This window comes from Sorex araneus, chromosome 6 (genome assembly GCF_027595985.1).
Source record: "Sorex araneus isolate mSorAra2 chromosome 6, mSorAra2.pri, whole genome shotgun sequence".
NCBI classification, from domain to species: Eukaryota; Metazoa; Chordata; class Mammalia; order Eulipotyphla; family Soricidae; genus Sorex; species Sorex araneus.
This window is the reverse complement of record NC_073307.1, coordinates 167533338-167556830: the sequence shown is the minus strand read 5'-3', so window position 1 is coordinate 167556830 and position 23493 is coordinate 167533338. Positions and strand designations below refer to the sequence as shown.

The following is a 23493-nucleotide window of genomic DNA, read 5'->3' as shown; positions in this document are numbered from 1 at the left end:
AGGCCACGCCCCTCCCGAACCTCACTCCAGGGCTGGCCCCGCCCTCAGGGCGGGCCGCGCTTCTCCCAGTCCCTGCCCCGCCCGCCCGCCCAGCAGCTGGACGGATCCCGGCCCTCTGGGCCCACAGTGCTGCGGAGTGACACCATGGGCACGCGGAGCCGTGTCCGGGTGGCCAAGTGCCAGCTTCTGGTCACCAGCCTCTTTGTCATGGTAACGGGTGGGGCGGGGCCGACCTGACCTTCCACAGAGGGGCGCCCCTTCTGCCCCGGGGCATGGGCCAGATCGGGAGGGGTGACCCTGGCAGCTGCCCCTGGGGGTGTCCATCCTCCGGCAGGGTAGTGTGGAGGCCCAGGAGCGTGGGTGAGCAAGGCGCAGGATGCGGGGTACAGGACGAGGGGGGCTGGCATAGGCTGACCAGGTCTGGACAGTGGGGTCCGACGCTAGGACAGGCGTTGGGCTGCAGTCCCGCGGGGAGGGGGATGGGACACTCACCCCCGCCATGAGGTGAGATGCCCACCTGCTCCCCGACGTCAGTGCCCCGCGCCCTGCTCTCCCCCAGCTGCTGGGCCTGTCGCTGGCCGCGCTGGCCGCGCTGACCTACTTTGGGGCCCCCTTTGCCGCCGCGGGCCACGGCTCCCCCGAGAGACTGTCCTTCCAGGCCTCGCCGCGCTGGGGTGAGTGCGGCGGGGCGCAGTGGGCACAGCGGCCCGGATGTGGCTTTGGGCAACGCTGGGGGTTCTCGGGGAGCACAGGAAGCCCCAGGGGGCGGGGGACAGCCCGTAGGATGTGGGGGAGGGGGCCCCAGAGCCAGCCCAGCAGCCCACCCAGAGGAAGCAGGGGCCTGGGTTGGCCGATAAGGCACTAGCCACCGTCCGAGTGTGGCCGGGGTGTGGGGCGGAGATAGTGGGGCAGGAAGCAAGGGCCACCCCACCCCTCCCGGCCCCCAGGCCCATACCCCGGGGGCGCAGCGGAGAGAACTCGGGGTGGGCGCCCTGACCGTCCTCTCCCCCCAGCATTCCTCGCGGGCCTCTGCCTGGCTGCGCTCCTGGGCCTGGGCGCGGTGCTGAGCGTCGTGGCTGCCCTGCGGGAGGCGGGGGGCCTCATGGCAGGGGTGAGTCCCTGACCCTGCCCACCGGACAGCAGCCCCACGCCTGCCCCAGTGTTGGGGGGAGCCTGGGGGATCCCCTGCACCCCGCCCAGGGCCCCGGGAGGGGGCACTTCCCATGCAGGGCGGGACACCTGGGCCCGAGTCCCAGGTCAGGTGGGCCCAGCAGTGTCCCCACCCCCAGCCCCATGCCTGCTGGCATGGACAGGCCTGAGTCACTGTGTGTGTGGTGTCTGTGAGCGTGTGTACACGCGTGTCGTGTGTGGGAGCGCCCCAGGCCTGGCCGAGTGGCCTGTCCAGCCACTGTCCCCTGCCCCAGCTGTCCCCTCGCCACTGCCGCAGAGCAGCTCCGAGGCGCGGCCTGGGGGTCTGGGCACCTTGGCCCCCCCAGGCCCCCAGCATGCCCTCCGCGCCCTTGCCCCCCGCCCCCCTGAGTGATGTCGCCCCCAGGGTTTCCTGAGCTTCGCCCTGGTCTTCTGTGCCCTGGTGCAGGTGGCCTTCTGGAGGGCCCGCAACCCTACCCAGGTGAGCCGGCTGCCTGCCACGTGGGGAGAGGGGACAGGTACCAGCTGTGGGGGACACAGCCTGGGGGCGCAGGGCTCAGTCATTCCCTCCCCAGTGTCACCCGCACCTGAAGCTGGGCCCCCCCCCCCCCCCCGGCAGGCCAGCCAGTACTCCCAGGAATTGGTCTAGCTGGGGGCTCTGGAGCATCACACAGTGCTCCTGCTCAGGACGGCCACTAAGGGTTCTGGGGACAGCTTCAGCACCCTACAGTGGACACCAGGAGGCTCTGGACCTGCCCAGATCTCCTGGGGACAGCAGCAGTCCTCTACACTGGCCATAGGCGCCCTGGGCCCGCCCAGCCCCGCCTTGGCGACAGCTGCAGTACCTATAGTGACCACTAGAGGGCGCTGAACCTGCCCAGCTCCCTGCGCACAACCGACTGAAGCTGTCCCTAGAACCCCGGGCCCTTGTCCACTCCCCCGAGCCCTTGTCCACTCCCCACAGCACACTCTGGGTTGGATTTCCATGGGGGGGGAAACATGAGCTGGGGGGTCCTGCCCCAGGAAGGGGTGAGAAGAACCACTCCCAGCAGATCTCCCTGTCCCCGCACCCCTGTGCTCCCTCCTGGCCCCCTTCACACCAGATGGCATTGGGGCCCTCCTGACCTGCCCGGGCTGGACGCCAAGCTCGTCCCAGCCCGGGGGCTTCAGTGACTTGCTCGTGGGAGGACACGGCCAGGCGGAGGGCTGAGTCAGCGGGCCCACCACGACAGCCCGGAGCTGGCTGGACAGGCCACAGCGAGGGCACCATCCCGGCCTGCAGCTGGGCTGTGGGCAAGAGCCGCTGCTGAAGCTCGCGTGTCCTTGTGTGGATGAGGCCCAGAGTGGGGGGCAGGTGGGAATAGTCAGCCCCCACCTGACTCAGGTGACACTGACCCACAAGGACATGTGGCATTCAAGGAAACTGAGGCAGAGTGGGTCAGCCCCTGGGAGCACTCTACGGGAGCACTGCTGACCTCATACAGACAAGTAGGGCCACCTCCCCGCTCTGCAGGGGCTGGGAGCGGGGGCAGGGTACCACAGGTGGGGAGCGTGGGGGCCTCACAGCCTCCCCACGGAGCCCTGGGCCTTCCCCGCACCCCCGCCCCCCGCAGGTAGAGGACGCCTTGCTGGACGCCTACGATGCCCTGTACGAGCGGGCAGTGCACAGCGCGCCCAGCGGCGGCCACCAGGAGCTGGCGGCCATCCAGGACGCGGTGAGCGCCGCGGCTCCCTCCTGGGCTGTCCCCCCTGAGCCCGCGGGGCACCGCTGGATGGGTCAGGGCGGGCCTCGTCCTGTGCTGGCCGCCGGGGGTGAGGGCAGGGCCTGGGCCTGCCTCAACTCTGCTGCCTCAGTCTCCACATCGGCCCCGCGGGAGCCCAGGGGACCCAGGCGCGCCAACCCTCTTCTCCCTGTCCCTGCAGTTCCAGTGCTGCGGGAAGAGCTCGCCGTTCAGCCGCCTGGGGAGCGCCGAGGCGCACCTGTGCCAGGGGGCCTCGGGGAGACAGGTGTGGGCGGGGCCTGGCGTGGGCGGGGCCTGGTGTGGGCGGGGCCTACGAGGTAGGGCGGGGCCTGGACTCAGCCCGCACTAGACCCTCCCCTACACTGCACCGGAAAACCAGGGTTTTTCCCCCTGGCCTCCCCACCGTGGAGACCACCTGCTGCCACCTCCCACCCCCTCCCCACAGAGCTGGCGAGGACCGAAGGTCAGATCCCCGCACTGCCCCTTCCTCCTCCCTCGAGCCGGGGCTCCCCAAACCAACCCAGGGCCCTGGAAGCCTCTAGAAGCTCAGGGTCTGGGGTCCGCAAAGCAGAGCCATTGGCTCTGCCTGGGGGTCGGGTGTTCACGGGCGGGTGGGGGGCCACTGATCCGCACCCCTCCCCGCAGGACTGCCTGCGGAGCATCCGGGACTTCCTGCGCATGCACGGGAACGTCGCCTCGGCGCTCACCGGCCTGGGTCTCGCTGCCACGGTACCGCCGCCCTGCCCGGTGGGGGGTCCCGGGCCGGGTGCAAGGGTGCGGGAGGGCCTCAGGCCGGGCGTGCAGGGGTGCGGGGGTCCCGGGCTGGTGTGCAGAGGCGCGGGTGCCGGGCATGCGTGCAGGGGTGCGGGGTGCCAGGCGGCCGTGCAGGGGCTCGGGGTCCCGGGCGGCCGTGCAGGGGTGCGGGGTCCCGGGCGGCCGTGCAGGGACTCGGGGTCCCTGGCGGCTGTGCAGAGGCGCGGGTCCCCGCGCATGCCTGCAGCCCTCTGCGCCCTCAGGCCTACGCCATGCTGCTCTGCTCCTTCCTCTGGTTCGCCATCCGCGCGGGCCGCGGCCTGGACCGGAAAGGCCAGTACGCCCTGAGCCCCAGGTAGGCGCTGCCCAGCCTGCTCCCCGGCCCCGCCAAGCGCCCTCACGAGCTGCCGGCCCCGCCCCACACTCCAGAACCTTCTCTCCCGCTGTCCAGGGCCTGCACCCGGCGCCCGCCGCCAACCAGCTCCTTCAGACACACCCTGGCGGGGCCTGCACCGCACAGCCGGCCGGAGGTGGACACTGCGCGAGGCAGCGGCCCCGCGACCCCGCAGGGCGCCTGGGCCAGGCCTGCCGCCGCCTGCCCCATCGGGCCGGGCCCCTCCCGGGGGTCCCACAGGCCGGGGGGGCGCGAGGACTGAGGAAGGGGTGCCAGGCAGGGCTCGAGACCCCCCTCCCTCGTGGGGCCATCCTGGGCCCCCACCACTTCCCGAGTGGCCTCTGCTGGGCTCTCGGGGTCAGGGCCGCCCGGACTGACATTCCCCCGGCCGTCACGCGCGCGGGCCCCTCCGCCCCCCACGGCCTGCGGAGCACCCGCCGCTGGGCGCCACTTTATGGGGGACGCGAACCCCGGCTGGCTGCTGGGGATGCGTGGTGTGGTTCCGGTGAGACCCCCTCCCCCAGGCCAGCCTCGGTTCCGAGAGCCCCGCCACCCTCTGCTCCGGGGTCCCACCCCAAAACGGGGCTCACCTGCAGGGGCGGTCAAGGGTGCATCTTTCTCCACGTCCCGCTCGGGGTGATTGGGTGGCGGGATGTGCCCGGCAGTGCCCGGGCGTGTGATTGGGTGGCGGGATGTGCCTGTCATTGCTCGGGGCGTGTGAGTGGGTGGTGGGATGTGCCTGTCAGTGATTGGGGTGTGTGATTGGATTTCAGGATATGCTGGACAGTGCTCGGGGCGTGTGACTGGGTGGCGGGAAGTGCCCGTCAGTGCTCCTGAGTCAGCTCCTGCCATGGGGACCTTCTGTCCTGTCGCGTTCGCAGTGAGATGGGCGGACAGAGGCGGGCAGGCGTTTATTCCATCACTGCGGGCCCAGGGTCGCGAGGGCTCAGGCGACTCGAACCCAGTGCCGGATGGTTCAGAAAATGAGGCTGCATTTACGCTCCAAAATGTCAATTAAAAGCTTTGCACGATGAAGGCCAGTTTGCACATGTGCTTTTATCGACAACAGAGTGACCTCGCCACGTCCTGCGGGGGCCTAAGGGGGAGGAGACACGCGCCGCCGGGCCGCTCCCGCCCAGCGCGGGGCACGGCCGCCCTGGTCCCGGGCTCGCCACGGATGGACCGTCCTCGGCCGTGAGGATGTGCCGTCCTGGTGGCCAGAGAGCATCGTGACAATGACCTTAACAGGACGATAAAATACTCCTGCGACACAGCAACCTCTTAGGGTCTGAGTCCTGGGGGTAGGTCCCTGCTGGCCCCTCGGAGCAGTGGCCTAGCCCCCCTGTTTCTAGAAAGCTTGGTTCTGCCTCCCACGGGCCGGGGGGTAGCAGGGTCGCTTGAGGAAGGGGAGCGGTGGCCAGGGCGCCCGCTGCCTGCCCGCTGCCCCCTCCAGCTCTGCCACCTGCTTCCTTTCGGTCAGTTCTGCTTCGGGCACCAACACTCAGCTGTGACGGTGGGACACTGAAGATTAGGGGTACGAACCAGGGCTGGGTGGGATGCAGCAAGCAGGCACCTAATCCCTGTAACATCTGCTGCCCCCGACCTGGGGGTCCAGCCACACCCAGCGATGCTCAGGGCCAGCGGTTTGGGCGTGTAGCAACCAAGGATAGGGTTAATGTTTTGCTAACTTGCTTTGATTGCTCTCTGTAACGAATGCTTCGCGATTTGACCTGATCTACAGAAACAAAGACCTGTTTCAGGAAATGAAACTGCCCGGGCGTCTGGTAATGTCCCAGGAAAGGCACGGACATGTGGCAAAATTTATTCTAGCGAAACAGAATGTCACTGACCCCCCTTGATCACGAAAAATGAGGATGTTGATCAAAGTAACGTTGTTTTCTAAGGTGCATAAAAAGGACCTGGACTCTATACGGGGCTCTCTTTCTCCGTCTCTAACCCTCCTCTGCGTAGGAGTGAGAGCCGAGAGGGAGCCCCGGCATGCTGCCTGAGTAAACCCCCTTGCAGCTGCAGAAAGAGCAGTCTCGGTTTCGTTCCTCCGAGCCTCCCCCGGGCAGAGATCCGCTCAACCCTAACATTTGGAGGTCCCACCAAGATCTGACTCTGCCTGAGGGACGCCGGACAGGACAGTCCCGAGCTTCTCTTTGGGGTAAGTACTGGCGCCTATTTTTCTTTCAGTACCGTTACTTTATGTGCACAATTCTGGTATTCACGTGACTCTGATTCTGTATCTGTGGTATATCGTTCCTGGGATCTGAAGTAGCTTTGTGTCCGACAGACGTGTCCGAGTGACACAGGCTGCGGCCCTGGGGGACGCCCCAAGGGTGATGAGGAGGCCCAGGGACGCCTGGCTGCCTCCTATCTGGTAGATCCAGAGGATCTACGTCTGGCCTATCCCAGGAAATCTGAACATCGGCGGCTTTACTATTTCTCTCTCCTTCATGCATTTGGTTTTGTTTCAGGTTGGATATCCTGGTCTGGCAGGATCACCTCTGGACTCCTTCTCCACAGAGATCTCCTGAGGATGGGACTCTCTCACTGGCTGAAGTCCGCTCAGGGGCTCAGAATCTCTCATAGTTAAGAGAAGTAAATGGCAAACTCTTTGTTCTGCTGTGGCCTTCTTTTAAGGTTAACTGGCCCCTGAGGGGTCTTTTCACCTCCCCTTATTTCGCAGGTGAAAGGAGACATTGATAAACCTTGCCCATAGGGGTATCCAGACCAGGCTTACCCCCCTCTGGCAGACTGACTCCCACACCTGCTTCTGCCTCGATTCTGCTCCCCTTCTGAAGTCCCCTAAGGGACAGGCGCTTGCGTCCTGCTTTCTTCTAGGTTTGGTGACCGCAGGAATCTTCCTGTACTTCGAGGTGGGACAAAACACATCAACTCCCCTGTCCCTAACCCTAGCCCGTTGGTCTGAGGTTTGGGCTAGGGCTCATCATCTCTCTCCCTATAAAGGAAGGCAGCCTATCCCCATGGTTGGTAAGAAGAGACTAGCTCCCTGCCTCAGAAGTAGTCTTGACCTTAAAATGGTAACATCTGACAACCTCAGGTTTCAACAACTTTGTCATAATATGTTTTGCCGGCATATATCAATAAAAGCGCTTTCTTGACCTGTTCTTAACAATCAGGAAACTGATTGGTCAGGCAGGGAAACGGGGAGCAATGTTCCCAATCGGCCGACAGGGCTCACTTTGCCCTGGGGACTGCTCCTTCCTTTCTCCGTCTATCAGTTTTCTCCCTGCCGTTTTTGAAGGGTCAGATTGATCGATCAACTGCAGATGTGTGCACATGTAGTGGTGTTTTTAGTCAGTTCATTGTCTGTCTGTCTGTGGAACACTCGAGTGTTAAAGCTAGTTTGAAGTCAGTAATTGTTAGACTTGGGCAAGCAAAATCAAGGGAGTCAGAGCGATATGTAGCCCAGCAATTTAAAAGATCTAGGTATCTTTGGAACTTGTTAGATCAGGTTTAAACAAAGATTTCTAATCAGAATGTGGTGCCTACAAAGAAATTGAAATTCTCAATCTAGATTTCTTATTGGAAGAACATTAATGGTTATTAACAGTTGTAACTCTTCTGAAATTCATAATCTGTATTATCTAGGAAGAGCTTAGGAAGTAGCGCCTAAAACTAAAGTGAAATAACAATTCAGAGGATGCAAGGCTTTATTTTACAAGCCTCAGCAAATTTTAATGAGGAATTTAGCTGTTTTTAAAGCAACAGAGGTACAGGAACCATCAAAATAAACAAAGTTTTCTTATGTTTCCATAAACATTGACGGTCCAAGTGTTTTTTTTTTTTCTATGCTAATATCAAAGGTTGTTTAAAAAAAAAGGGGGGGAGGTTCTTTCTGTATTTGAAAGCATGTCTGTATGGTGAAATTGTTTAAAGTTAGAAAGCTCATGATTTGAACTAAGGTATGAGAACTATTGAACTTAAGTCAAAGAAGGTTTTACCGTGTTTCACAAAAATTGATGGTCCAGAGGCCTTATGTTATTATACAATGTATATATTTGTATCTGCACTGGATTAGAATCATTTGACCTAGAGAATCTTGTGAGTTGAAATAATTGTGATATTTGAAAACAGGTTCAAAGAGTAATGCTTCGGTTTAAAATATTATTTTCTAGAGTTGCAAAATTGGCGGAAAAACTTATTGTACCTGTGTTTTATTTGATCTCCGAGACTTCTGGTAACAAATTTTAAAAGCTACTTAGCTCAGGGTTATAAGGGGTTAATCTCAGATATCAGCTTGAGAGTTTTTAACATTTTCCCTGAATCTGCCCATCCCCCTGCATTCCCAGCTCAGCAAGCTCTGCCTGAGTCAGACTGGATATGCAGACCCTGTCTAATCTCAACAGTGAATTTTAATCACACTTTTACCCAGCAGATAAGACCTGCTAATCTAGTTTCTTAACTCTTCCAGGTATCTGGTTTTTGCAACTTTGTAAATGAGAAAGGGCTTGGGAAACAATTGATTCTTATATTTGCATTAAAATCTGACAAACACACAAAAAAGAAATAGTGGGAAACCTCCTTGTAGGAGGAAAAGTCTATGCTTATATTTTAACAGATAACACCTACTAATGTACTCTGGGTCCTGCTATGGCTTCATCTGGAGTAAACTTTATCCTCCTAATACAGACCCCAAACAACCTGAGACTCCACAACCCTCCAAACATCAACCTCAAACAGATCTCAGCTGGAAGTCACAAGGAAATCTGAGGAAGAGTCAGCAACACAGGACTCCTATGGGGAAGGACAGGCTGAATTGGCCTGAGGACTTAGTCTGGGATTTACGGTACCAACCTTATCCTGAACCTCAGAGAACTTTGTATGCAAGTGTGAGATCCTTAATGTTTTATGGTAATCTATGAGTGTTTTAATCTTTATATTTGTGTTTTCCTAGAAATCAGAATTCTAAGACGTCTCTTTCTAATGTGAAGTGAACCTTCGCCCAATGAATATGTTGTAAGAACTTTAGTTGTGAGCATCTTTAAAGTTTTTTGAATATCTATAGAACTTTTGAAATGGCACTGCAAGTAGTTTTGTCATGTTAAATGAGATGATCGGTAATTTGTGTGTAATTTGTGTCCAAACTTGGAAGATTATGTTGTACTAAGTTCAGTAAAAATAAGAGTTTAAACTTGTGGGACTATAAAGAATATAGACGTATGTCAAGTCAGAAAGATAATGGATGCAGATATCACCAGTTGGGAAAAGGAAAGGAATCCTGTTAAAGTGAGGTTGATTTTGAAATGGGTTGAAGGAAAGTTACAGGACAGAATGAATATAAAGGAATGTATAGAAGGTTTGAAGTTGTGTTTGAAGGAAAGAAACTGATCACTGTTTTAAGAAACTCTTTAAATCACAGGCAGAATTGCTCTATAATGTTCTATGGAAAAGATATTGGATGGACTGTCTGGACTCCTGTTACAATGCTCTTAGATAATAGAATTCTTCAAAAGTTGCGGAAAATCAAGGGCTTTTCAAATGGGATTAAATGAATTAGACATGTTTAACTGTATACTGGACTCCCAGTACAGTGCTCTTAATGGGAAGTCAAGGTTTTCAACATGGGATTGGATGGGTTAAATATGATGTTAAATTGTACACTTTTCCTCTACAGATTTTAGCTTCTTTTCTTTTCTTTTTTTTTTTTGCTTTTTGGGTCACACCTGGTGATGCACAGGGGTTACTCCTGACTCTGCATTCAGGAATCACCCCTGGCAGTGCTCAGGGGACCATATGGGATGCTGGGAATCGAACCCGGGTCAGCCACGTGCAAGGCAAATGCCATACCCGCTGTGCTATCGCTCCAGCCCCCAGATTTTAGCTTCTTTGACTAGGACCCACAACAAATGGGTGTGTTGCATCTCACTGTGAGTAAAGTGAAATGTTTGCTTTTCTCTTCTTTTGTACCTTCAGTATGTTTTTGATGCTTCATGGCGCTATACTGGTTTGCATAAATCCAGATAAAAGTCTTTCCTGTCTGTAATAGGGTCCACCCCTCATGCAGACAGGAAAATCAGTTATGGAACCCCAAAACCCTCTTCCAGGGAAACAGTCACGGGATTGGTCTAAATGACAGGAGCATGTATTTAACAGGTACTGTTTCAAGTACCCTACAAACCTCAGGGAGACCCTAGAGGCAGGCCGGCTCAGAGGAAGAATGTAAATCATCACTGCTATGGAGAATGAGGAATCCGGAAATCTGTGTGACTGACACAGCCTGGCCTACTCTCTGCATGAAGAAAAACCCTGGAAACCAGGATCTCTCCCAGCCCTGAAGAAGGGAGGGGAGGGACTCCCTTCTGCCAGGATGCCTCTACGGAAAATGAGGCCCAAGGCCACCTCCAGTTCAACCTGAAGGCTTGAGGCCATCCAGTTCATCGTGGGACACTTTTGGCCAGGCCTGGGTAACTCTGACGTGCCACATAAGATTAATGCCGTTATTGGTATGCCTCCTGTCTTTAGCCAACCTCCAGGACTTCTCAGTAAATAATGGGGTACTCCAAACGGAGAGTTCTCCAATCTTGCTGTGTTTATGCAAAGAACAAGTCAGATTTGTTAAGCCATCGGGCAAATTTTAAAATGAAGGTGGAGAGAAAACCATGCTTCTGTAATTTGCCTCTTTTGTGAGAATCAGATTCTAGTTATACAAAGGTGATTGAATAATTGGGTAATTTAGTAAGTAAGCTGTCTAGTCTATAAAGATACTCAATGTTGTGCATGCTGTCACCAGCCCAGCCAGAAAAGCAGGAGTCAGAGCTTTACCAAAGTGGGGAACTTCAGCTTAAAGTATCAATTGCTTCCCCCAACCTGTAAATTAATTAAAGAACTGAGAGTGGAGATCTAAACCGGTTCTGAGTATTCATTCTTAGTTAGTACAAAAACAGCTCTCAATTCTTGTTTCATCATGGGGTTAATAGCCCATTACAGAATAGCTCCTCTAAGCCAGAACACCCTGCAGAAGTGGAAGAATGGGTATTGGAGTGAGGTTTCCAAAGGGACGCTGAAAATTACAGACCCCTAGACTAAGAAAGTAAAATATTGAAGGGATGAACAGGGCAGTAAGAAGTAAGTAACTCAGAACTGTGCCTCCTATGCCACTGATAATTGGTTCTTGTACCCTGAGGCCTTGAGCATTTGTCATCTGTTCTTCTGCCTCCAAGGTTTGGTCATTTCAAAGTAGCATTCCTTAGCCTAACTGATGTGATTTTTCAAATTCATTGCCTGGGGTTCACTAAAAACTAAGGTAGCCTGAGATTTCACCCCTTGTGCAGGCACGGTCAGTGTCCCTGTGTCAGCAGGAAGCAGCTCCAGAGGACGGAACTTTGACCATTTTCTCTTTAAGGATTAAAGGTGGTGGAATCTCTAGGGGAATACGAAGTAGGTAGCTAGATTAGGGAAGCCCCTCCCACCTTGAAAATCCCAACTGCCCTGTTGTGAGTGTGAACCCCATTAATGGAGGAACTCTGTTCCCTTTAAAATTTTTGGGGGGTCAACTGCCACTGTTCCAACTTAGCCTTGCAAAGGAAGTGTAGGCCAGAATGTATGATCTCTCTCTTTTCCAGTTATTACTAGCCCTTACAGGTATCAAGGCCCAGCTCCATGGGGGCTCGGAGCACACTGCCAGAGTGAACTCCTCATCCGCACGCACTGGGACATCTGGTTTGAATCGGGTGATAAAGACTGCCACCCGAGAACCTCGGTGGGGAGGTCCTCACACTGTGGTCCTGAACACACCAGCGGCTCTGAAGGAGGATGGAATCAAAAAGCTGCCTCCCCCCTTGGAATCAGAATGACATCGACTAGTGGCATGTCCAGATGACGGGAGACGACCCCCTTCACAGTCTCTAAGATTAGAGACATTCACAACAAGAAGTGGGGAGTGAGAGGTTTGGGCGTGTAGCAACCAAGGATAGGGTTAATGTTTTGCTAACTTGCTTAATTGCTTTCTGTGACTTGCTAACTTGCTTTGATTGCTCTCTATAACGAATGCTTCGCGATTTGACCTAATCTACAGAAACAAAGACCTGTTTCAGGAAATGAAACGGACGTCTGGTAATGTCCTAGGAAAGGCACGGACATGTGGCAAAATTTATTCTAGCGAAACAGAATGTCACTGACCCCCCCTTGATCACGAAAAATGAGGATGTTGATCAAAGTAACGTTGTTTTCTAAGGTGCATAAAAAGGACCTGGACTCTATACGGGGCTCTCTTTCTCCGTCTCTAACCCTCCTCTGCTTAGGGGTGAGAGCCCAGAGGGAGCCCCGGCATGCTGCCTGAGTAAACCCCCTTGCAGCTGCAGAAAGAGCAGTCTCGGTTTCGTTCCTCCACGCCTCCCCTGGGCAGAGATCCGCTCAACCCTAACAAGGGCTTCCTCTGGGCCCCGTGTCAGAGCCACACCTGGGGGTGCTCACTCCTGGCCAGTGGCCGGGATCCAGCTCAGGTGGCTGTGGGCAAGGCCAGGGCTCTGCCCACTGCGCCATCGCTGCGGACCTGATCTTGGATTTTTTTTTTTTTTTTTTTTTTTGCTTTTTGGGTCACACCTAGCGATGCACAGGGGTTACTCCTGGCATGATCTTGGATTTTTAAGAGCTAAGTTTCCTTTGCCACCAAGGAATTTTTTTGGTGGGGGAGGGGCATGTTTTATTTATTTTGACTTTTTGGGTCACACCCGACAATGCTCAGAGGTTTCTCCTGGCTCTGCACTCAGGAATGATTCCTGGTGGTGCTCTGGGGACCACACGGGATGCTGGGGATCCAACCCGGGTCAGTCGCGTGCAAGGCAAATGCTGTGCTGTTGCTCCAGCCTAAACCAAGTTTTTTTTTTTTTTTTTTTTTTTTGCTTTTTGGGTCACACCCAGCGATGCTCAGGGGTTACTCCTGGCTTTGCACTCAGGAATTACTCCTGGCAGTGCTTGGGGGATCATATGGGATGCCGGGGATCGAACCCGGGTCGGCCGCGTGCAAGGCAAACGCCCTACCCGCTGTGCTATCGCTCCGGCCCTAAACCAAGGAAGTTTTTATACGGCTTTGAAATGTGTCAGTTTGACTCAAGATTTCATTTTAATCTAAGAGTGTTTTAAACCTTTTAATACCTATGAAAAAAAAAACAACTCAGAAATGAAAACTCTACGAAAAGGATAGAATCCTAGACGCGAGCTTCGTGTTGGCCTGCTGCGTCTGAACTGATGTGGACCGTCCAGGCTGGGCTGGCCGCGCTGCCCTCCTGCTCAGGACGCCATGCTCACTGCGGCAGGCACGGCTGGGCGCTGAGCCGGCGGCTGAGGGAAAGCAGGCCTGCAAAGTCAGGCGCAGTCTCCTCTGCTCACGCAGTACAGGTCTTTTACTGTCTAGAAACATAAAATCTTGATTTTACTTTAGGAATAAAAGAATGTGCAATATGGGGAGTTCTTAAAACAAAACGCTGGGGTTCCCCATGGAAACTTCTTTTCCCCTGAAGGAAGAGAAATAACAGGAGTTAGGCCTGTTTGCTTTTGTTTTCTGTTTTGGGGCCACACACACACAAGGGCTCACTCCTGGTTCTCTGCTCGGGAACTCCTCTTGGCAGTGCTCCAGGGACTGTATGGGATGCCGGGGATCGAACCCAGGTCAGCCCCGTGCACGGTAAGCGCCCTCCCCACTGCACTGTGGCTCCAGGCCCGGGCCTGTTTGGTATGTTGACGTTTCATGGGAACTGCTATCATATAAGGAGAAATATTCAATCTTTATTTTGTTTTGGACTGGAGCGACAGCACAGTGGGTAGGGCACGCGTCCGACCCAGGTTCGATTCCTCTGTCCCTCTCGGAGAGCCCGGCAAGCTACCGAGAGTATCCCGCCCGCATGGCAGAGCCTGGCAAGCTCCCCATGGCGTATTCGATATGCCAAAAATAGTAACAAGTCTCACAATGGAGACGTTACTGGTGCCCGCTCGAGCAAATCAATGACCAATGGGACGAGAGTGCTACGATGCTATTTTTGTTTGTTTTGTTTTTGGGCCAAACCTGGCTGTGCTCAGGGCTTACTCCTGGTTCTGTGCTCAAGGTTTGCTCCTGACAAGCTCAGGGGACCGTATAGGGTTCTGGGGATTAAATTCAGATCTGTTGTATGCAAGGCAAGCACCCTAACCACTGTACTGTCTATCTGGCCCCTAACCTTCTTAACATGTGTTAGGTAACAGTCTGGGCTGTGGGTACTCTGGGCTGGAGCGGGCTGACAGCAGAAGGCACTTCCTTGTATGCCCACCTGGGTTTGACCCCGCCACCACACATGGCCCCCTGTGCCCTGCCGGGAATGACGGCCGAACACTATTGGAGGTGGCCCTCAAACAAACAAAAATAATAATAATCTGAGTATTCTTCTTTCCTTTTTTCTCTTCTTTGGAGGGGAGAGGGCTAAACCCGGCGGTGCTCGGGCTTCCTCCTGGCCCTGCACTCGGGGATCACTCCAGGGGCCCGGTGGGCTCTGCCGGCTCCCCGGCCTGGGTGCTCTGAGATCGGGACCCTGAAGGTCTGGCCTGGCCTGGTCGATTCTGGCTGTTGTTCTAGGAACAATCAGGAAAGAGATGCCCTAACTGTGCTGTAAATGTGGGGGGTCGTGACCATTTGAAATCGAGCTGGAGCGATAGTACAGCAAGGAGGGCGTTTGCCCTGCGCATAGCCGACCTGGGTTCAATCCCCAGCATCCCATATAGTCCCCTGAGCACCGCCCAGAGTGATTCCTGATTGCAGGGCCAGGGGGAACCCCTGAGCATCGCTGGGTGTGGCCCAAAAAGCAAAAAAAAAAAAACCCAAAAGCCTCTGGCCGTGGACAGAACCGTGCTCATGCTTGTGGTCAGGGTACAGGAAGTGGCTTTGGCCGGTGCTCGGATGGACAGACGGACCCACTGAGGACCTAAGGATGAACATTTCTGCACAGCTTATGGAAGAGCCGCACTCGGGACAGGCGGGGCTGTGAGACTCAGCACAGAACGGGTTGGAGGGGAAACGATCATCAGGCCGTTTTCTTGTTTGGACATTTCTTGTTCGGTTCTTTAAAACCACTTTACTTTGCCCAGACTGAAAAGCATTTTCCCTCTGAGCTGAGCCTGCACGCGTGCGCTGCAGGGGAAGCACCAACACCAGCTTCTCCCGGGCACTGCCCGGGCTCCCGGTGCTGTGCGCGTGTGCAGGATGGCGGGAAGCAGCCTTCCCTCCTGGGTAGCCGGGGCAGCCTGGAGAAAGCGCCCTCGTGTCCACCAGGAGGACAATTTGGGCGCCCGGGGAGGGGACCAGAAGAAACCCCAGGGAATCCTGGGAACCTTGAGAATCAGGAGTTCAGCCCCAAGGACAAGAGACACAGGTCCAGGCTGGCTGCGACTCAAGGCAAAGCCAGACTGAGTCTGGTAAGAGCGCGGTCAGCTCCGTCACCCTGGGCTCTGCACAACGGGACAGCGGGATGGTGCAGGCCTTGTACGTGGCCGAGCCAGGCTCAATCCCGGGCCCCAGGTGACACTGGAGCCCCGCCAGGCATGATCCCCAGGCGCAGAGCCAGGAGTCTCTCCTGAGCATCACTGGCCATGGCCCCCAAACAAAAACAAACCCGTTAAGTTCCGCTGGGGCAGAGGAAGCGCCTGGAGGGCTGCTCTGTCTCTGCCCTCACAGTGCTCAGAGAGTCTGCCAGCTCAGGAATAGCTGGTAAAATCAGCTGAAGGTCTCGCTCGTGCCCTCTGCTCTTCCTCTGCAGGGTGAGATTCTACTCCTCCTCTGAGCTTTTTTGTTTTTAAGTCTTTGCATTTTTATGGGCTGGAGCAATAGCACAGCGCGGAGGGTGTTTGCCTTGCACATGGCCAACTTGGGTTTGGTCCCCAGCATCCCATATGGTCCCCTGAGCACTGCAAGGAGTAATTCCTGAGTGCAGAGCCAGGAGTAACCTGTGAGCATCCTGGGTGTGACCCAAAAAGAAAAAAAAAAAAAGTTTTTTTTTTTTTTTTTTGTGGTCAATCAGCAATCTGCTTATTAGCTCTCACACAGGGTTTTTTTTTTGTTTTTTTTCTGCCTTCCTGCCTTTTACCTTCTCCCCTTTTCTACTTCTTTTTCTTTTTCTCTTTCTTTCTTTTTTTAAAAATTATTTTATTTTATTTTTTATTGAATCACCATGTGGAAAGTTATAAGGCATTCAGGCTTAAGTCTCAGTTATACAATAATCGAACACCCATTCCTTCACCAGTGCACATATTCCACCACCAAGAACCCCAGTATACCTCCCGTCCCACCCCCACTCTCCCGCCTGGTGTAGCTGATAATTTTCACTTTACTCTCTCTCTCTTTTTTTTTTTTTTTGCTTTTTGGGTCACACCTGGCGATGCACAGGGGTGATTTCTGGCTTTGCACTCAGGAATTACCCCTGGCTGTGCCCAGGGGACCATATGGGATGCTGGGATTTGAACCCGGGTCGGCCGCGTGCAAGGCAAACGCCCTACCACTGTGCTATCACTCCATCCCCACTTTACTCTCTCTTTACTTTGATTACATTCAATATTTCCACAAAAACTCACTACTATTGTTTGGAGTTTCCCCCCGCAAATCAGACCTGCTGAAAAGGAAGCATTTGATAACTTGCTTTCCATTGCTGAGAATGAAGAGATATGAGGTATTGGATTTCTGTATTTTAGTATTTTTTTTTTGCTTTTTGGGTCACACCCAGCAATGCTCAGGGGTTACTCCTGGCTTTGCACTCAGAAATTACTCCTGGCAGTGCTTGGGGGACCATATGGGATGCCAGGGATCGAACCTGGGTTGGCCGCGTGCAAGGCAAATGCCCTACCCGCTGTGCTAGCGCTCCGGCCCCTGTATTTTAGTATTTTAGTAACTAAGTCCAGGGAAATTTCTGCCAGAAATTTGGATCACTGCAAGCTCGTACCTCTCTTTAGTGATCCTTATAAGATGGTGGTCACCATGCCTTCCCCCCCACCCCGGAAAGGAAAAGCCGAGAGAGAAAAACCTTTCCCCTCCTGGGGCGGCATGGGGCCATGGCTTAGTTCACAGTCTAGAGAAATTTCTGCAAGAAGCTGCTGGTACCGGGGCTGGAGCAATAGCACAGCGGGGAGGGCGTTTGCCTTGCACGCGCCCGACCCGGGTTCGATTCCCAGCATCCCATATGGTCCCCTGAGAACCGCCAGGAGTGATTCCTGAGTGCAGAGCCAGGAATAACCCCTGTGCATTGCCAGGTGCGACCCAAAAACAAAAAACAAAAAAAAAAAAAAAAAAAAAGAAGCTGCTGGTACCAAAAGTAGTTTAGCTGGCCTCCGGGATCATGGTTGTTCAGCAACTGAGAGGCCGCACACGTGTGGCTGAGACCGGAGATTGCACTGATACGAAATGGCCAAGGACAGAGAGGCTTTCACGCCTGAGGAGTCTCCAGACCAAGGGACAGCCCAGCTCCTACGCTCGGGAACTGCACAGGAGAGGCAGGTCGCGCTCCTGGATGGGAAAAGGGCCCCAAGATTTCCACACCATCAGAGGGTTCTGGGTCACCCGGGCCCAGTCATCCCCCGCAGCAAGAATCAGCCAAGTCCACATGGGCACCGTCTCCTCACAGGACTGTGAAAGTGGGGCACCACCCGTGGGGAATAAGCTTATAGAAGGCTGGAAAGGTAGAAAAGGAGCTAGAGTGGGAACAGGGTTAACCCCATGGAGGCGGACTAAGAAGATGGAAGATGAACTGAGGAGACGGACTGAGAAAACGATTAAGGAGAAGGACAAGAAGATAGACTGAGGAGATAAACTGAGCAGATGGACTGAAAAGATGGAATGAAGAGACAGACTGAGTAGACGATAGAGGAGATGGACTGAGCAGATGGACTGAGGAGACAGACGAGGAGACGATTGAGGAGATGGACTAAGGAGATGGAACTGAGAAGATGGACTGAGGAGGTGGACTGACGAGATGATGGAGGAGACGGATTAAGAAGATGGACAGAGGAGACAACGGAGGAGACAGACTGAGGAGGTGGACTAAGGAGATGACTGAGGAGACGGACTGAGGAGACGACTGAGGAGATGGATTGAAGAGATGTACTGAGGAGATTGGACTGAGGCGGTCGACTGAAGAGGTGGACTGAGGAGATGATGGAAGAGATGACTAAGGGGATGGACTGAGGAGTTGTACTGATGTGGTGACTGAGGAGATGGACTAAAGAGATAGGACTGGGGAGATTGGACTGAGGAGATGAACTGAGGAAGTGGACTGAGGAGATGTCTGAGGAGGTGGACCAGAGACGTGGACCGAGGAAATGGACTGAGGAGATGGACTGAGGACGTGGACAGAGGAGACAACAGAGGAGATGGACTGAGGAGATGGATTGAGAAGATGGACATAGGAGGTGGACTGAGGACATGATGGAAGAGACGGGCTGAGAAAATGGACTGACGAGGGGCTGGAGAGATAGCACAGCAGGTAGGGCATTTGCCTTGCACGATGGGTGTGACTGATAAACCTAAGCTCCTTGTGGCAAGGGGAGCAGGACAAACCAATGATATCCAACAGTGGCCCACCTGGGTTCGGTTCCCAGCATCCCATATGGTCCCCTAAGCACAGCCAGGGGTAATTCCTGAGGGCAGAGCCAGGAGTAACCTCTGTGCATTGCCAGGTGTGACCCAAAAAGCAAAAAAAAAAAAAAAAAAAGAAAATGGACTGACGAGACAACGGAGGAGATGAACTGAGAAGGTGGACTGAGAAGATGACTGAGGAGATGGACTGAGGAGATGATGAGGAGATGGACTAAATAGGTGGACTGAGGAGATTGGACTGAAGAGATGTACGGAGGAGATGGACAGAGGAGGTGGACAGAGGAGGTGAACTGAGATGATGAAAGAGACGACTAAGGGGATGGACTGAGGAGATGGACTGAGGAGAGGACTGAAGATATGAACTGAGGAGACACCTGAGGAAACAGACTGCAGAGAGAGACTGAGGAGATGAACTGAGATGAACTGAGGAGGTAACTGAGGAGATGGACCAAGGAGATGGATTGAGGAGATGGACTGAGAAAATGATTGGACTAACGAGACAATGGAGGAGATGAACTGAGGAGGTGGACTGAGAAGATGACTGAGGAGATGGACTGAGGAGATGATGAGGAGATGGACTAAAGAGGTGGACTGAGGAGATTGGACTGAAGAGATGTACGGACGAGATGGATAGAGGAGGTTGGACAGAGGAGGTGGACTGAGGAGATGATGGAAGAGACAACTAAGGGGATAGACTGAGGAGATGGACTGAGGAGAGGACTGAAGATACGAACTGAGGAGACACGTGAGGAGACAGACTGCGAAGAAAGACTGAGGAGATGAACTGAGGAGATGAACTGAGATGAACTGAGGAGGTAACTGAGGAGATGGACCAAGGAGATGGATTGAGGAGATGGACTGAGGAAGTGGACTGAGGAGATGTCTGAGGAGGTGGAGCAAAGACGTGGACCGAGGAGATGGACTGAGGACATGGACAGAGGAGACAACAGAGGAGATGGACTGAGGAGATGGACTGAGAAGATAGACATAGGAGGTGGACTGAGGACATGATGGAGGAGACGGGCTGAGAAAATGATTGATTGGACTAACGAGACAACGGAGGAGATGAACTGAGAAGGTGGACTGAGGAGATGACTGAGGAGACGGACTGAGGAGATGATGAAGAGATGGACTAAAGAGGTGGACTGAGGAGATTGGACTGAAGAGATGTACGGACGAGATGGACAGAGGAGGTGGACAGAGGAGGTGGACTGAGGAGATGATGGAAGAGACAACTAAGGGGATAGACTGAGAAGATGGACTGAGGAGAGGACTGAAGATACGAACTGAGGAGACACCTGAGGAGACAGACTGAGGAGATGAACTGAGGAAATGAACTGAGATGAACTGAGGAGGTAACTGAGGAGATGGACCAAGGAGATGGATTGAGGAGATGGACTGAGGAAGTGGACTGAGGAGATGTCTGAGGAGGTAGACCAAAGAGGTGGACCAAGGAAATGAACCAAGGAGATGGACTGAGGACGTGGACAGAGGAGACAACAGAGGAGATGGACTGAAGAGATGAACTGAGGAGATGACTCAGGAGATCGACTGAAGAGACTGGATTGAGGAGATGCACTAAGGAGTGGACTGAGGAAACGACTAAGAAGAAAACTGAGGAGGTGGACTGAGGTGGACTGAGGAGGTGGTCTGAAGAGATGGACTGAGGAAGTGAACTGAGGAGACATCTGAAGAGACGACTGAGGAGGTGGACAACGTAGGTGGACTGAAGGATGGACTGAGGCGATGACTAAAGGAGATGGAATGAGGAGGTGGACTGAGAAGATGACTGAAGAGACGGACAGAGGAGATGGAACAGGGAGATGACTGAGGAGATGGACTAAAGAGATGAACTGAAGAGATTGGACTCAAGAGATGGACTGAGGAGGTGGACTGAGGAGTCGACTGAGGAGAAAACTGAGGAGATGGACTGAGGAGATGGATTTAGAAGATGGACTGAGGAGACGACTCAGGAAATGGACTGAAGGGATTGGACTGAGGAGATGGACTGAGACTTGAAGTGGACTGAGGAGATGACTGAGGAGAAAACTGAGGAGATGTGTCGGGGTCCAGCCCCTAAGAATGCAGCCGAGACAGGAGTTCTGAGGGACCAACAGCAGACACACAGCTTGGTGGCTGAGGGCTGAAGGCAAGTTTATTCTTTCAGCAGGGGGTTTATATACATAGCTAGTCACGTAGGCACTGTTATCTTAGCCCGAGAAGGTTAGTCACAAATTTACGTGGTATGCGGTTGTGCTTAGGAGGGGAAGGCACGAGAGATCACAGAGGAGGGTCTGTTTTGTCTCTTGTCTGTTCTCACAGCAGTCAGAAGAATTCCTCCTTCTAACACACTACAAGATGCCCCGTACGTCTGAAGAATTCCTCCTTCAGATATACGCTGGTGACATCTCCTCCAAGGACTCCTCCCGGATTCCATGGGTCAATGTACGCGGGAAGCTTTCCAGATTCCCTGCCAGCAGGCACGTAGGCCCAGGGGGTCACAGAAAGGACAGAAAGAAGCCCCACTTTCTGCAGTTCCCTCACAGAGATGGACTGAGGAGGTAGACTGAGGAGATAGACTGAGGAGATATCTGAAGAGACGACTGAGGAGGTGAACAGTGGAGGTGGACTGAAGGATGGACTAAGGTGACTTCTGAGGAGATAAACTGAGGAGGTGGACTGAGGAGACAGACCGAGGAGACATGAGGAGGTGGACTGAGGAGGTGGACTGAGGAGATGGACTGAGGAGATATCTGAAGAGACGACTGAGGAGGTGAACAGTGGAGGTGGACTGAAGGATGGACTGAGGTGACTTCTGAGGAGATGAACTGAGGAGGTGGACTGAGGAGACAGACTGAGGAGACATGAAGAGGTGGACTGAGGAGATGACTGAGGAACAAACTGAGGAGATGGACTGAGGAGATAGACTAAGGAGGTAGACTGAAGAGGTTGGCTGAGGAGATGGACTGAGGAGACGACTGAGGAGACAGACTTGGGAGATAACAGAGGAGACGGACTGTGGAGACGAACTGAGGAGATGTACTGAGGAGATTACTGAGGAGACGTTCTGAGGAGATGGTCTGGGAAGACAACCTAGGAGATAGATTGAAGAAAAGGACTGAGGAGATTGGACTGAGGAGATGGACTGAGGTGGTATACTGAGGATATGAACTAAGGGGACAAATGAGGAGATGGATTGAGGGGATGGGGTAAGAGATGGACTGAGAGATGGACTAAGGAGCTGGACTGAGGAGATGACTGAGGAGACAGACAGAGGAGATGACTGAGGAGACGGACAGAGGCAATGACTGAGGAGATGAAGTGAAGAGATGGACTGAGGGGAGCAGACTGAGGAGATGGACAGAGGTGATGACTAAGGAGATGGAGTGAATAGCTGGACTGAGAAGACTGGACTGAAGAGACAGACTGAGGAGATGGACTGAGGATGTGGACTGAAGAGATGTCTGAGGATACTGGAGTGAGGAGATGGATTGAGCAGGTAGACTGAAGAGATGGCTGAGGAGATGGACTGAGGAGATAACTGAAGAGACGGACTGAGGAGATGGGCTAGGGAGACGACTGAGGAGATGGACTGAAGAGATAGACTGAATAGACTGGACTGAGGAGATGGACTGAGGAGATGGACTCAGGAGATGACTGAGGAGAAAACTGAGGAGATGGACTGAGGAGGTGCACTGAGGGGGTGCACTGAGGGGGTACCCCGGACTGAGGAGGTGGACTGAGGAGATGGACTCAGGAGATGACTGAGGAGAAAACTGAGGAGATGGACTGAGGAGGTGCACTGAGGGGGTGCACTGAGGGGGTACCCTGGACTGAGGAGATGGACTGAGAAGATGACTCAGGATATGGATTGAAGAGGTGACTGAAGAGAGTGGACTAAGGAAATGGACTAAGGAGGTGGACTGAGGTGGTGAACTGAGGAGCGGGCTGAGGATGTAGACTGAGAAGACGACTGAGGAGATGGACTGCAGAGATGGACTGAGGAAATGGACTGAGGGGACGTCTGAGGAGATGGACTGAGGAGATGGACTAAGGAGACGGACTGCAGAGACAGACTGAGAAGATGGACTGGGGAGATTACTGAGGAACTGACTGAGGAGATGGACTGGTGAGACAACTGAGGAGATGGACTGAAGAGATTGAGGTGAGGGGCTGAGGAGATGGACTTAGGAGGTGGACTGAGGAAGTGGACTGAGGAGATGAACTGAGGAATGAACTGAGGAGATGACTGAGGAGACAACTGAGGACCTGGACTGAGGTAGTGTACTGCGAAGATGGACTGAGGAGATGGATGAGGAGATGGATTGAGGCAATGGACTGAAGATTTGGACTGAGGAGACTGCAATGAGGTGGTGGACTGAGAAGTTAACTGAGGAGAGAACTGAGGAGATGGACTGAGGAGGTGGACTGAGGTGGTGAACTGAGGAGTGGGCTGAGGATGTAGACTGAGGTGACTGAGGAGACGGACTGCGAAAATGACTGAGGAGATGGACTGCGGAGATGGACTGAGGAAATGGACTGAGGGGATGTCTGAGGAGATGGACTAGGAGATGGACTAAGGAGACGGACTGCAGAGACAGACTGAGAAGATGGACTGGGGAGATTGTAAAAAACTAAAGAACGCCGAGGGGGGGTGAGCACTCGCGGGCTCTCCGGGCGGCTCTGTCTCACCACCCGCGTTCGGTGCTCTGGAACCGCAGTGTGTGGACTGGATCGGGACAGCCGGTGGTCAAGGACAGGCGAAGGAAGAACGAGGACCAAGCTGGTTGCTGATTAGTTACCGTTTATTCAATCTTCAAGCTTTCTCATCTCCCGCACTCCCAGCTCCGGCCTCTCTCTGGATCTACTGCTCAACTGCT

The 23493-nt window shown here is 54.0% G+C and overlaps 2 protein-coding genes across 2 annotated transcripts in view; one reads left to right on the top strand and one right to left on the bottom strand.

Moving 5' to 3' along the window:
- Positions 1 to 144: 144 nt before the first annotated feature.
- TSPAN32 (tetraspanin 32) lies at positions 145 to 4090 on the top strand. Its single transcript, XM_055143833.1, has 8 exons — positions 145 to 210; positions 560 to 858; positions 913 to 1111; positions 1556 to 1630; positions 2763 to 2864; positions 3073 to 3208; positions 3337 to 3665; positions 3908 to 4090. Exons 1-8 carry the CDS (start codon positions 145 to 147, stop codon positions 4001 to 4003), a joined length of 1302 nt encoding a protein of 433 aa, XP_054999808.1. The 3' UTR covers positions 4004 to 4090.
- Positions 4042 to 23493, bottom strand: part of LOC129406068 (uncharacterized) — a 60548-nt gene continuing 41096 nt past the window's right edge. The window contains exon 7 of the mRNA XM_055143831.1: positions 4042 to 4296. Within this exon, the coding sequence (XP_054999806.1) occupies positions 4042 to 4296 (255 nt within the window). The remainder of the gene's footprint in view (positions 4297 to 23493) is intronic.